At 37.1% G+C, this 16,118-nt stretch overlaps 1 protein-coding gene across 1 annotated transcript in view; it reads left to right on the forward strand.

The window, feature by feature from the left end:
- Positions 1–16,118, forward strand: part of LOC135226997 (probable E3 ubiquitin-protein ligase HERC1) — an 80,194-nt gene that overhangs the window by 10,822 nt on the left and 53,254 nt on the right. The window contains exons 3-4 of the mRNA XM_064266725.1: positions 2,703–2,783; positions 2,961–3,113. Coding sequence (XP_064122795.1) covers positions 2,703–2,783; positions 2,961–3,113 — 234 coding nt within the window. The remainder of the gene's footprint in view (positions 1–2,702; positions 2,784–2,960; positions 3,114–16,118) is intronic.

Genomic DNA, 16,118 nt, shown 5'->3' on the forward strand with positions numbered 1-16,118 from the left:
AATACTACGTTTGGTCAACTTTGACTCAACCGAAATGGTCAAAAAATGCATTTGTAAGCTAAAACTCTTACAGTCTAGTAATATTCAGTCATTTATCTTCACTTTAAAACAAATTCGAAGTCTCTAGAACAATATTTAGATTTATGGTGAATTTTTGAAAAAAAAATTTTTTCTTCCCTCCGCGCGCCGATTCTCGGCCGCAAATCTCCGAAATGCGTACGTCGCATTCTCCTAATATTTGTTCCTTTTTATATTAGGCGTTTTTTATAGTTTCATATATGAAAATGTGCGCAATTTCATGCAAAATACAAAAAAATATATTTGAAGGTTGTAGCTTATCTCATTTTTGAAATATTTGCATATAAATAAAATATATATAAAAATTTCGACATTCGGTCAACTTTAACTCGTCCGAAATGGTCGAAAACTGCAATTCTAAATTTTTTATGTGTTGCTTTGATCGTTTTACAATGTGTTATATATAACCGTTTTCTGCACAGCGCAATTTGAATACAATTATATATGAAATTGTTTTTTTGCGCTATCATATATTGCATTATTTATATATGATAATGATTATTTTTTTATTTCTGATGGTTGCATAGTAAACTTCAGGCAATGACAAAAAAGGAGCCAAAAATGAACCCTTAATCTTGAAAACTAAGCACGCTGTGATTTTTTGAAAAAATTATTTTTCCCGCTTCCGCGCTCACTCCCAGACCGGCCCGGCATACAGGAGACAATTTCGATTATACCGTTTCAGCGTAAGAGGGTTAATGTTAAGACCTCGGGTTTGTTAGCTATGAAAAATACAAATTGGTTAAAAATTTGTCATTTTATCATAATCATTAGTACATATTTTATTTGTATATACACGTATACTGATAACTTGTAGAATTAACAGATGTAATTATTTGTTCTTTTTGTTTCTCAGAATATTATGTAATAATATTCTGAGTGTGTCATCCTTGGGTAGTGTTCAGCACAAGTCTGCATCATTAGTGGTATGTTTCATTATAAGATTAGCTACTGTTTTATGCTCAGAGCTACTCTTGTATTTAAAATGTGAACTACTCCTTTATGAAGAATCTCTTGGAGCAGCCAGTCTCTAGAGGGCAGGATTACACCTTTAAATAACCATTCTGTCTTGAATGCAGCTTAGTTTTTTAACATTAAGAGATTTTTGCTGTTGGTCATTCTCATTTTTGGTGGATGTATCTTCTGGTAAAGATTGGTGATGGTTATGAGGAGTTGAGAATCCACTTTTCAGTGTTTGCTTGAAAGCCTAGGGAGCCACATTTGTTGACTGTAGGAATAGGTTCATTAGGGCTCTAATAGTGCCTCAGTGGCATAATTGATATTGTCTTGCCCTGCCACCTCGGTGGCCGCAAGTTCAATTCTCGGGCATTCTATTGAGGGATTAGAGATGTGTATTTCTGGTGATAGAAGTTCACTCTCGACGTGGTTCAGAAGTCACATAAAGCCGTTGGTCCCGTTGCTGAATAACCACAGGTTCCATGCAACGTAAAAACACCATACAAACAAATTAAACATTAGGGCTCTAAAGATTCCTGAGTACAAAGCAGACTATGAATAGGTTATTAAAGGTCCAATTGAGGTCATTGCCTGCCCTGAGTTGATCATTATTTTACATTTCATCTGTGGAATATCTGACATTGTATACCCATTAAGACACTGAATCAGTAAGACGGATTTGTCAAATTAGTTCAAGGACTTGGCATCCAAGATAATATAGGGTGTCTAGTAGACACATGCATATGTCACATATTTGTCTTAAAAGTGATATACTACTATACAAAATGGGTAGAAACAAGATATGAATAAAAAGTGACTTGATATAGATATATAAAAATAAATAAAAAATGGAGCGAGACATGGATGTTTTGAACAAAGTTAATCCTGAGTATTGTGCTAAGACTAAGCATTGTAGTCACTTACAACATGGACCCCAATGATGATAGAAGACCAGCTGTAAATTGTCTCCAACAACATATAGATTTATGCCCTTTTTATGACTTTAACTGCGTGGACTTTAATGGTGGACTTACAGGACTTTTTCAGCTCTGGTAAGAAAATTTACCAGGAGGCATAACCCTTTTGACAGATATCTTTCAAGGCTTTACAGAGCCTCCAAAGCATACTTCAACCTTGTACATTGGACTTTTTTGTTTCTTGTCATATACATATTTACAGTTCTTTTCGTCTGACTTCAAGATGAGTCATTATCATCACACTTTTTATATATAAACAGTAGTACTTTTCAAGAGTTGTGCTTAATATTTCAAGTAATGCAGTAGACCTAATGGGAATGTTTCCCAAGCATTTCATAACTACTGCATTCTTCACTTTTCTGTATGTGGTTATTGTAGTCGATCCATCCAAGGAAGGGGATTATGAAACAAAATTATGGTGTGTAGGACATTTGATGGCCACAAATGTAAGCTATATGTGATTGATGGGTTTATTGTGAGACAATTAAGTTTTTCAAAACTTTCTGCTTATTGAACTTATATAATCATTCACCATGTACCTTCTTTAAATTTCTAGATGTGATTTGATAATATATGTATACATATTTCTTAAGAGTGCAGCCTATAGTATGATTTGTTTATGAGACTATCACTGGAAACATATTGGCCATCAGTGTACAAGTTTCCTCATTGTTTTCTTTGCTTTTATAGGTAGACATGGAGTACATGCAGAGTCTACGTGCAATAAGAGACATTGATCAGGATGGCGTTACAGAAGATACTTTCCATGACGTGAGAGATTTATTTCAATTTTATATTTTTGTGTTCAATTGAACAGGTGATATACATATTGGTTTTAGATTTATATTTTACGATTAGTATACTATTCAGGTCATGGAATAGTTGACCTTTGGAATTTAGAATTAACTGAATCCTGTCAGTTTATTGTATGTTTGTTAAATCCTGTAGGTTATACCTTTGGAGAGCTTTGAATGCATGAGCATGACTGGTGCTAGAGTTGCTGTAGTACCTGGAGGCCGAGCAGTGCCATTGACTTTTACGAATCGACAAGAATATGTAAACAGGACGATCCACTACAGGCTACACCAAATGGACAGACAGGTATATTGTATTGTATATCATATTTAGGAAGAAGAGAATAAAAAGTTTGATTATATACCTTAATTGTAATGAGTGCTTTTCTCCTAGGTTCTATATGTAATTGGTCTTATAAATGCCGCTACTATTTACCACTATAACCTGGACAATAAATGAAGGATTATGGCATTTGTTCTCCAAGTTCAGAAACCAATGGGATGTGCTCAAAGGGTGCAAAGTGAATCACAAAAAGCCAACAACTATTCCTCCTGGCATTATTCTAAAGAAAATACCAGTCCCCTGTGAAGCACAATTTTCTTTTATAGAAAATGTTAGAAAAAGGAGATTTCATCAGTAAATCCTGTATCATGTGCCAGTAAAAACATGTATAGATGATGTTTCATTTTAAAAACAAGTTGAACTATCACTTGCAATCCATTGGTTAAAGGGTGGAAGGTTATAAGAGTAAAGGAAAATGGAAATAGGAGAGTTATAAAGCATTTCAGTATATTGGGAAAGAAGCAGCTATTGGAATAATTCAACCTGATGGTTGCTGGCTTGGTAGGTTGCAGTTGTTGCTCATTTTGAGAAAGAGACACTCTTTGAGGACAGCAAAACTGTGTGCCAGGTAATATAGTGGAGACAGAGAACTCATCAGTCACTGGAAAAGGTGATAATAAGGAGAATTAATGTTTATCTTTGATCCATATAATAAAAAAAACCATAAATGACAGCAATATTCCAAACAGACTGTCACATCCTAACAGTGGGGGATGGAATTCATATAAGACTTCTGAAGAAACTATCTGATTTTGCTGTTAGAACTTTTATCTTCCAAGACAGTTTTGAAGTAACATAAATACCCAAAAAGATGTTAGAAGTGATTTTATTTTCTTCAAAATTATCAAAAAGAATGTAAGAATTAGATGATGGGAGAGACAGGTGAACATAGTAACTGTCTTTAAACCCAAGTATTTCACTGTGTTATAGGAGTCCTTTTTTTTTGGATGTCAAGAATCTGTCAAGCACCCTAGTGTCTTTTCTTTGGCTAGAGCAAGAGGGGTTTGCTAACTGTCTAAACCTTCTGATGGATATCCCAGAAGGGAGAAGCTTCTGTCCCATTGGCGCTTCCAACCACAAGGATTTAGAAATGCAGAATCTTCACACCTGATGACTGTGCAGCAGAACCCGATGAAGAGTCTATTTGTCAAAGGGATGAGTTTGCCAATGAATTACATAGATCTACCCCCAACCTTTACTGGGGAAAGTAAAACTCATTCTGCAGTTAGTGCAGTTTAGGATTTATAGATTCCATTATTCCTTTTTATCTCTGGGATATATAACAAATAAATATGTTTGTGTTAGCCTTGAAAGTTTATAGCACTGTAATCTTCTCAGGTCTTGAATTTCACTGATTAAACTTAATTTTGTGATAGAGAAACAAGAACCATCTCCAAACCATGCATATCTGCCTTCATCTATAGGAGGAAAATTGGATCTTCTTTTGCAATATCTGTAGTGAAATTAATGTAGATTCCATCATTGTCACTATTTCACAAATAGCTAACTTTGTCTCTTAGATTGCAAATGAAGTTTTTATCTCAACCATAGAAGTTAAAGGTCTGAATTTACGAGTCTTTAGCGGTGTCGACTGTAACTGCAGTAGGCGCATCAGTGGAACTGTGTTGGTTAAGTCAGCACTTTGATAAGAAAAATCCTTATGATAGTATCCTCTGTTGCTCCTATACTCGTAGAGTGTTTGAAGCCCCTTTGCAGGTTTTTATTTCAGGCTTCCTGTGCTGTAGATGATCTTTTCTTGGCTTTTGTAGCTTAAAGGAAAGTTGGGAATAACACTCACTCAAGTAGATACAGTGGACCCCCCATATTTGTCTCCGGATTCACGGACTCACACATTCACAGATTTCTCTCTGGAACGTTTCCCCTCATTAGTCACGGAAAATTCGCCTATTCGTGGTATTTTCCTATGAGAAATATCCATGAAATCCTGGTTTATTTTAAAAATTTCATCATTAAATGCACTTTTTGTGATAAAACTATTAAAAAACCCAGGTATATAAATTTTTAGTGGGTTTTTCTTGAGTTTTAACTAACAAAATAGGAGGTTTTAGGCATTTTTATTGGGGTTCCAACTATTCGCAGGTTCTAGCTATTCATGGGGGGTCTAGTACACATCCCCTGCGAATACGGGGGACCACTGTAGTCATAAAAAGGTGGGAAATTGAAAGGTCCATTCTTGCAATCATTCTTGTAGCCATTACTCCTTTTGTCTCACTTTCATATGATGTTAGTACAAGGAAGAGCATCCCCTTTCCCACGTCTGCAATTATATCTGGAGAACCAAGGCCTTCAAGGAATATACCATCTGACCTAGCACACTGTATTTAGAAATACTCCCAGTCTAGTCTGACAGTTATTGATGGCTTGTGGAAATAACTGATTTCTAAGTAGTGGAAGTCATGTTATTTGTTCACAAGGTCAGAGCTTCAACTCTTTATTCTTCAGACTGATGTCAAAAAGCTTTCTTGGCATGTATGTGAAAGCTCTGGGCAAAATTTGGAAGCCTGTTGATCTGGGAGTGTGACAAACTGGTGGCCAGATTCATACTTAAGGTCCTGTGGTAGGACCTCAACTTGATGAGCCTCACCTTATGAAATTTTGTACTTATCAGGTACATTACTATTATGATTATTTTGTGCAATTTTATCATTTTAGATGTGATAAATATTTAGATAAATCTTTTAAAGTGAATGTTAATTGTAAACTACAATTATGTGGAATTGCTGTTACTGTAAGAAATTCAGGAAATATTCAAGTGCTAGCTATAATTTAGGGACTTGGTTACTTAACAGGTATTGTTATCAGAAAGCCAGTCCCCAAGGGTCTGTTAAGTTGAGGTGCTACTGTATTTGCTATTTTTTTTAATGTAGTTGTTGTCTCGTCCTCAAGGATTACCCTTTCCATGGTCTATCCAGAGCTCCATGGTGACCAAACTATTGTCAGAGAATTCTCTCAACTGGTCTTGTGGCTAGGTATTATGTCATAATGATAAACATTATAACAGGTGATAGAGTATAAATGGGCTCAGGATAAGAGGGCACTTTTCATTATCCTCAGTGAACACTAATACCCAGTTTATGTATGTCAAAACCGGAAGAAGAAGAAGTGGTTATGTGCATATGCAGCGTCATATTTTTTACATAAGATCAAAACCCAACCAAGCTGCCATTCCCTTTTTGGTCAGTCAAGAAACCAGAGCTAAGTGCATAATTATAAGTTCCAGATAATAATTTTTTAGTTTAGACTGGAACAATGATATACATATTGCGTGTGAAAAGCCATAATCGGCTTATTTCGACAGCACGTCGGCTCTTTTGATTTATGATCATAAGGCTAGCTCCGAGAATTTCGTTCTTCGCTTATTAATTTCATTACCAAGGGACATGTAAATATATAAATTGAAAGCTAAGTGTACAATTTAAGTTTCAGTGAAAAATATTTTAGTTTATAGTGTGAAACAATGATTTTATTGTGTGAGAAAAGCCGTAAACCAGCTTTTTCACCAGTTTGTTGGTGCTTCTTATATTTTGTGATCATCAGCTATTTGTAGAGGTGAAAATTGTTTTGAGGAATTTATAATTCTATTTAGTTTTATCTAAAGAAATGTTCCACAATTATTATTAATAACAGTAGATAATCCTTTCAGATAACGATGTTGACATAGCCTACCAGTCAGTAGCCTACAATCTACATTGATTCAGTGAGAATATGTTAGCTTAACTGTAGTAGATATTGTCTGTAGCCCATAAGCTAGTATTAGGTATATATCCTTAAGGGTGAACAAAAATAACCTGGGTTAGGTAGTAACCTGAATTAGGTTAAGGTTTAAAGACAAATCCTGTTAGCCTATGGCCCAGGCAGTAGCCTAAGTTTACAGCAAAGACCTTAGGATTAGATAAAAGGCTACAGACATTTCTTCTTTTTATATTGCCTGTATACTTAAGCATTTTCTTAATATTGTAGACTATCATTTACATACCCTTAAAAGGTAATTAAATAATCTACATTAATTAGACAATAACCTAGGGTAGGTGATAGGCAAGCCTAGCTATAGTAGACCAAGAAACAGTGATTAATCAGGATTAGACAATAACCTATAATAACTTAAACTAGCCTAGGATTGCATATAAACAGTATCCTAGGTTTAATTAAAGAAAACAGTGGCCTGGGCTAACTAAACAAATTAGTACTTAGGATATTAGTTGGAATGGTATGACAGTTCAAATTAAAACTTTATTTAGCCAGTGCAAAAGGACTAATACAGCCATGTACAATTGTCAAAACTAACTCAAACCTCAAAAGGCTTAAGTTGACATAGATTTCTAATAGAATATATTACAAATATGGAAACTGTATGAGGAACTACAGAGGTGTCCCCCATTAACCCCCACAATCCAGGCTAATATACACTAAATTTAAGGATGGCCAATTTAAAAGAAAAACTTAAAAAAAAAACTCACCAATGGAAAGAGGAAGATATGTATATTCACATGGTATAAGAAAAAAAATTCTAAAAACATTTCTGTACCTTCCTCAGGAAGTTGTAAGTTATTATTTCCAACCTCTTGCAACCTCTTTTCCCTATGACAGTCATGAAAAATAGCTAATTTTATAAATTTATAAGCATTCTTTCTTATATTTTTTTTATTTTGAGATAAGAAATAAAACTGGGAACAAATTCTTAGCATATTTATTATAAAATATTTACAACTCATCCTTGGATGGGAATTTATAACAACATTCCCCTTTCCCACCCATTCCCACCTTGAGCAAGACTGAGGGTTTCTTAGCTCACTCACACTCTTATAGGGTGATTGGAAGAGTTGCCAATAATGATATATGGAACTAGGAATATTTTTCCCACAAAATTCGTTCAAACTGTATGGTGCCAAATCTTGATCGTATATGATTATACCCGTCCACTGCCCCGAAGCTGTATGTGATCATATATACTATATGCCACCCGGGATTTGAGGGTTAATTAATGCTGACTAGCTTCTAATAACAACTTGCTTTATATCATACAGGGCTGCTATTATGCAGGAACCCTCAGTTCTAGTGTTCTGTATCAAATTGCTTGGTTCATTTTATGCCAGTGAGTTTGTCATACCACCTGCAGATATACCAACCCTCCTGCATTTTGCGGGAGTCTCCGACATTTTGAAAATAAATACCTCCCGCCTTCTACATTGGCACTCGATTCTCCTGCATTTAGATAGAATCTCCAGCACTTTATTTGTTTAAGTTCAAAATTGTTACTAATGCTTATTATTTAGAAAATATAGTTATTTCCTGGAACATTTTAATAAAAATGTTCAACACAATCATATTAGCAACAAAAATAATGAATTTGAACAACGAACATTACGTTGCTAAGCAGTGTAAGGCTTGCTGTGATTATAAACCAAACAGTGAATTACTTGTGAAAGCTAAGTCAGCAACATATTTATCTAACCGAGCACACACTAATGTTCAAAACTGATATCACACTGTCATATTCTACTCGTAAAATACAATGTAATATGTACAACAGGCTATAAACACAGCCATTTTGTCATATGGATATAAATATGTATTTTTCTTTAATTTTGGTGTATGTATTCATGAAATTATACTTCTAACTTCTTAGTTGATCGATAAAATGCAATATATTGAGAATTATTGGATGAATTTTATTGAAATATGATATTCTGCCTTGGATTTACAAATCTCTGCATTTTTTGGTAAATCTTTTTTTTGTTGACAGGTCTGCACCTGCCATGGGTATAGTCTAGTAAAAAACAATGAAAATTTGCTTGGTCAGCAGATATGTACCAAACTTGTATGCTACTGGCAGCAAGTTCTAGGGATGAAACTGCTCATTTGAAGCTGTTCTGGTGATTCCTAGGGTTCAGCAGGACTAAGTGAAGGGGGAAATTATATCTTTCCAGCAAAACTCCAGCAACAGATATGTAACCCCTTTTTTCTCAGATCAAGATTTATGTTTGGGTCAAAACCCAGTATCATCAGTCCCCAGTACCTTCCAGGTATTTTGTTTGGGCAAAAATCCAGTTTCATCAGTCCCCACTACCTCCCAGGTTAACCCCACAGAAGAAGTAGAGGAATTTTTACTTGGAGACATTCTTACTATGGAATATGAAGCGACCATTCCCACAAAAATGACCCTGCTAAACCCAGATGGATCAGGGACACAAATGTCACGTGGCCATGGGTAAAACCTTCTAGAAGGAATTTTATTCCCCTTAGTTGTTGTTGTTTTTGATTAAGCTGGCGTATGCCAACACAAGCTCTTGCTCATAGAGCAGCCCATAGGTCATATGAATATTTTGCAGGTGAAAGGTGTGATTTAAGGATATGAATATGCTCTTTATTGATCATATGGTTGTGAAAGTGAAATGTTATGTTGAAAAATAAGGAAATGAAAGGTTAACAGGCGAGGTTACAAACTCCTTTGAACCCTAAGGTACCCATCAGTAGGAGAAAAGGATCGATAGCAGCAATTACTGGCGAGTCAGAAATAGCCAGTAAGGAAATTCGAAGTAAGTACTTATTGGAAAAAATAGAGGAAAACAAATTCTATGGAGTTAAAATACCAAATTTAATTACTCAAGCATAGAAAAAGGAGCATCAATTGTTAGCAGTAGAGAATGATGAAAGAAAAACAAAAATATGTGAGTTTTAGAGACAGCGAAACAGAAGTATGGAATGGCTTAAGCAGTAGTTGGAGTGACAGCTGAAAATTTTGGTCGTTAGATGTGAGGCAGCTGAAAAGGGATTAGAAACAAAGGTTGTCTAGTAGTAGAAAAAGTGGACAGTTGCCAACCAAATAGTTAACAACTAGTTCAGGTGGTGATGGTTCTGAAATGCCATCTTGGTCCGAGGAGGTCGTCTGGGAGACTAATCTCTAGGTCTTGGACTTCATAGAAGAGCAGCTATCCTTTCCTTTCCCTGTGCAAATGGACAGTGGGCAGCTCTATATATAAATACATAAAACTCATCATAGATGAGCAGTATTTTATTTATATCAAAATCTCCAACTAGACTGACATCCACCTGAGTAGAGCTGTCAGAAGTCATATACCATTTATAGGTTTGGGTTTTAATGTCTCTTCATGGGGCTGGCACTTGTTCTGTTTGAGTTCCTGCTTCAACATGCAAAACAGGTGCAACTAGCGGTGTTTCAGTTTGCGTGCCTTTTTCCATTTCTTGGACTGGCGATTCTTCAGTCTGAGTTCCTGCTTTGACACTCAAAGCAGGAACTACTGGCTGTATAAGAGTTGGGGGAATTATCTGAGGGGTCAGGGGAATAAGTTCAAGGGTTGGAGGAGGTCGGGTAGTGGGAATATGGTGGTAAGGAGAAGGTGAGGGGTTAGGAATATAGTGCCAGGTTAAGGGGGGTTGAGATCAGGAAGGTTGAGTAACTAGTGGTGCAGGAGGAAGGTTTGTTCATGAATCAGTTCTCGGGTTGGTTGGAGGTCTTCTGGGATGCAATGGTTGTTGGTCTTGAGGTCTTGCAGGTGGAGGAGGGATACCTTTTGTCTTCCAAATTCTCTCCAATCTTGCGGGACATCCTTGGTGCTGCTGCTTGCAATTGGGGCATCAAGATGTGTGGCCCTTTGCCTTGAATTTTTCAAGGCACACCATGGTTTCATATGTCTGACTACATATTCCACATATGTCATGTGATGTACACATTTTTGTGGTGTTCAAACCTCTTGACACTTGAAACATCTCAGAGGCTCTGGTACAAAGGCTTCAGTTCGGAAGGTGCCAAGGACCCCGAAATTGATAGAGGAAGGTATTGCTCATTTGAAGGTGGCTTCAGTCTTGAGGGTTTCTTCATCATTCTTGGCTTTACATCTTTTTGCACTCATGATGTTTGGCACATGAAGTATTCTTTTGATGGTAATGTATTTGGGGACTTTGCATATGCTTATCATCCCCTTCGTGATCTTTGCAGCTATTGATGCTGAAGATCTTTCCCCCAAGAGAGATAATACTAAGATCCATTTGACTCCGAATGAAATTATTACGTTTTCGGAGTGGTGTTGTAACTTATCCAGGACTTCTGCCTTTCTGGTAACAGGCAGTTACAGTTCACCCTAAACAGGATATACACAGCTAGCAGCATTTGATCAATTCCTTCAGGAAATTATGAATAACATCAGCAAATGTCATTGCCACAGAATGGCAATGTATGAGGGACATGATGCTTGTTTCCAAAAAGGAATTTAAGTTATTCCAGTACACTCCAGAGTTTAAAAGTACTGCATCCTGCAACCCAAAAGTGAAAGGGATGCATATGCTCCCCAAACAAGGTCTAGTGTTGGAATTCCAACTTGAAACCACTAATTGGTCAGTTCTGAATACAAAACTTCAAATCAAAGCATAATCCTTGGTTAGACACATCAGTGCACATTTTCTCTCCCTATAGTAAATATCAAATTAATGAGAGAAAAACTATAATCGAAGCTGTACATGTGAAAGACCACTAACAGAATCTGTCTTCTTACCTGTGTATATAACATTAAAAGTTATAGAAGACACCTTTCACTAGGACCAAAGTTGTTCACCAAGGAGTCCCAGCCTTTTGTCCCTTCATTTTCAAAATTATAAATCTTGTAGAGACAGATTTTCAGAATTTCATAGTGATTAAAAGATCAGAGACAATGGCAGAATTACAACCATTTGCCTCGGACATCCCAATTTCGGAAAACTCCACCGAGGAATGGGCAACGCTACAACTCCCTTCTGAAGGGGAAAAGCCTTCTTAAAGTATTTATAGCTACGCAGCAATTTACAATTCCTATAAGAAGAATCTCAAAGGCGACAACCTCAGCAGAATTTCATGCCACCTTGCTGGAAGTTGCCATCAAAAGGCTTCCAAATTGCTTCAGAACAATTGTTGCTGTTGTGGTCAAAAGACTTATGAGAACCGTGTGGCAAATATTCTATGACTTTTAAGTGGGGTGCATAAAATTGTGAATGGAAATATTGGAGGGCTCCAACTAGTCACTTCCCATTGTAAATTCATTATTGCATAATAATCTTTTCTTTAAGGACCTGTTTTAGGACTCTGTTTTGGTTAAAAAAGTATGGTGCAAGGTCAACAGGTAATTGAGTTCTCTCCTTTGGGGGGACAAAATTAATATTAAATAAGCTGGGATGGAAACAGTCTCACCCCTCCCCTTCCTGTAAAGGGGTTCTTCCAAAATCCAACATGCAGAAAGGCCTTGTTAATGGGAGCCATAGAGAAACCTGAATATTCACTACCAGGCACAACTCTCTATGTCCCCAAAAAGGATTCCTCCAAACTAAGAGTGATTCTAGACCTATCAACATTGAACAAGTACATTGTTTGCCAAATTTTTTTTAATAACTTCTGTTGCCCTAGTGTGTGCAATTCTAAAAGGGACTTAGACAACTATAGATCTGAAAGATGCATATGTACTGGCACGTCCATATCACTGCTCCCTTCCACCCTTTCCAAAGGCTCCAGATAGAAAAAGATATGTACAGGTTCAAAGTCATGCCTTGTGGGCTAAACATTGCCGAAAGATTTGACTAATGTAGTAACGGTAGTTCTTTGAGAAATCTGAAATACAACTAATAGCCCACCTAGACAACTGGTTGATCTGGGCACACAAGAAAAATGTGCTTGAAAAGCCTGAGAACAGTGGTCAATTGACTACAGTCTAAAGGTTTTATGATAAATTGGAAAATCCCACCTCACATTCAGCAGACGCTTACAGTAGCTGGGACTGTGTTGGGATACTTTTCACAGCTTGTCTCTCCCCATCACACTCAAAACAGCATAAGATGGATTTGTTGCAATTTGCATCAATGATAAATCCAATACCCAGATTACAGCAAATGAACGTGAACAAATTCTAGCTGTTGCATGCAGCAATCAAGATGCGAGACCGACCTTATCAAAAGATTAAAAAAGTTGGGGAGATACTTCGGCCTTGATCCCAGAAGGAATGTCAGGCGATACAGGTCACCCTGAATCCTCAGTCTGTATGAATGGCAGTACACACAGATGCCTCATTGACAAATTAGGAGGATCATCAGGTGGCAGGTAGGTGTTCACTACTCAGAGGAATTGTCATATCAATTTCCTGGAGCTGATGGCTGTCTTTTTGTCTCTCAAAAAACTCAAACTTCCAGAAGAGAGACATTTGGTTGGTTCTTGACAACATGACTACAGTGGCGTACATTAAGAGGTCAGGATGATACTCACCTCCTCTCAATATAGTATTGCTAGCCATCCTTTGATGGGGCAAGCAAGGAAGTGGACTTGTCTGGAATTCACCTTACGGCGTTTCTCAATGTAATAGTAGACTCCCTATCAAGGTAAATGACAGCCTCAACAGAGCAGAGTTAGACAACCACTCTTTTTCAGAAAATAGCCAACATGCATTCCACAAATGGAAGTGGACCTGTCTGCCACATATGAGAATCCCAAACTGCCAGGCAAGCAACAGCAAGAGATGCCTTTCTACAAGGCTGGAATAAATGGAGGATGATATATCCTTTTCCGCCATTGTTCCAGGTTTCAAAGGTGTGGAGCAAGCTCGTAACATACTAAGGAGCAGCTTACTTAATAGCCTCAAATTGGCCAAACAGGCATTGGTTCCTATTACTTTAACAACTGGCGAAGAGATAAATTCCGAAACTGTCCGCTATTTTATTCCAGTCAGTAGGAGGGAAAGTTGTTTAAGGATCCTCCTTTTTAAGCCAAGGCCTTCACGGGTGGATTTTCTTAGATATCTATACCATGAAAATTACTCGTCCAACATTGCTAGGTACCTAATGCAGGAATTACAGACTTCATATATCTGGCAATACCAGTATGTATGGAAAATATAGTTACATTATATATCCATACCGAGAGCCTAGTAAAAAATTCTAGGGAAACAATTTAAAAATTTCTTATCCCTTTGAAGTCAAATGCCTCATAGTTTCAGCAATCATGGACTACAAGGCAGCATTAACAGAACCATTGTTTTGATTTCGTGATTTGACTCTACTATATAAGTTGTCACATCCCTTCTGCAGTCCTTTGCACTACAAAGAACTGCTATAGAAGGGTTCCAATCATTTGGCCCCTGAACAAGGTGCTTAGACTTTGATCAGCCCCTCAATTCAGTGGACCCGATACAACAACAACTCACAAGCTACAATATGCGATCTTCTTGATTGCATTAGCATCAGGAGCTTGTAATAGCAAACTTGGCTCTCTTAGACAGGGACAATACGATCAATTATTATTGTCCTTTGGCCTTTCATTCTTGACCAAGAATGAAATCTCCTATTCAAAGTAAGCTAGAATTAGCAGACAAAATATTATTCCCAGTTCAAACACTTAAGGTTTACCTAGAGGTCATGGCAGACATTCCAAAAGGTCCGTTTTTTCCTACACTCGCAACGCTTGCCATGAGCTAAAAAAAATGAATATTCTTGACCCATAGGCACTACAGCAGCAAACCACTGGGCTTCCTAACTATTGCTAAAGAAGGTTTACAGTACTATGTACAACCACACCCAGCATACTTTGGCAAGTCACCTAATAACTTCACCCTAAAAAATGTGAGTGTGCACTTAGTTTCTTGTTCTTTGCTACCAAACCTAAAGGTATTTGGAATAAAGAATGGGGCCTTGAAACTAGTGGCTTGACCCTAGACCAAAAATGTGTTTGGGTTGTTGGGATTAAAATTAAAGAGCTTTTTGTCACCTGTCAATCACTTTGTAAAGCTCCTTGAATACAAGACAGCGACTACACTATAAAAAAAAAAAGTTTTGACAAAGGAAAAACCTATCTTTGGTAGTCACTGTTGAGTCCTTTAAACCCTCCCACTTCCCTGATGAAAAGACATGGGATTTGGGTGAGTGATTATCCTGCATCGACCAACAGAAGGAATGGTAGCTTGGTCGGATTGTGGTCATATTAAACAATATGACGGTAGGTGCCTCAGTGGCATGGTTGGTATGGTGTTGGCATCCCACCTCGGTGGTTGCAAATTCAATTCTCGGCCATTCCATTGAGGAGTAAGAGATGTGTATTTTTGGTGATAGAAGTTCACCCTCAACGTGGTTTGGAAGTCATGTAAAGCCATTGGTCTCGTTGCTGAATACCCTCTGGTTCCATGCAACGTAAAAACACCATACAAACAAACAAACAATATGATGGTGCGTATGTGCATAACCATTTCTTGAGGTTTTGACGTAGGTAAATGGGTATTAGCGTTTGCTGAGGATAAGAGAAAGTGCCCTCTTATCCTTAGTCCATATTATACTCTATCACATGTTACAATGTTTATCATTAGACACAATACCCAGCCACAAGATCAGTTAAGGGAATACTTTGACATTAGTTTGGTCACCATGGAGCTCTGGATAGACCATGGAAAGGGTAATCTTTGAGGATGAGACAGCTACTACCAAAAATAGGTTTTTCCTACGTCAAAACTTATTTTATTAATTGATGGTTTATGACAAATTTTGCTCAGATCTCAATTTAAGGTGGGACGGATGGTACTGCTAACTTTTTTAAGTAGCATAATCATTGCCAAACAAGTCAGCGTACTAAGCTATGAAATGGTAGTCAGTAAGTCAATACGTACAGGTAATGCATAATAGTAATATACAAACAGTACATAAAAATGTCAGTGGATGTACAGAATAACTAATGAAAGAGAATGTCAGTTCTATACCAAGGAAACAAGAAAAGCAGACAGTTAAGAAGTGAGGTTAGAATGGACTTAATTCTCCAAAACACATGCAAATTATACTGCACTGTCATCTGAAACTAGAAAAAAGCTAATTAGCTTAATGATCATCAACAAGTGCTCTTACCAACACTGGTTAACCTAAGGAAATTAATAATGCAAAAGAAAAGAGCTCTTGCAATAGTAGTTAATCAAAGAAAATTACTGAATGCCAAAAGTA

The sequence above is a fragment of the Macrobrachium nipponense genome, chromosome 15 (genome assembly GCF_015104395.2).
Source record: "Macrobrachium nipponense isolate FS-2020 chromosome 15, ASM1510439v2, whole genome shotgun sequence".
In the NCBI taxonomy this organism is placed as follows: Eukaryota; Metazoa; Arthropoda; class Malacostraca; order Decapoda; family Palaemonidae; genus Macrobrachium; species Macrobrachium nipponense.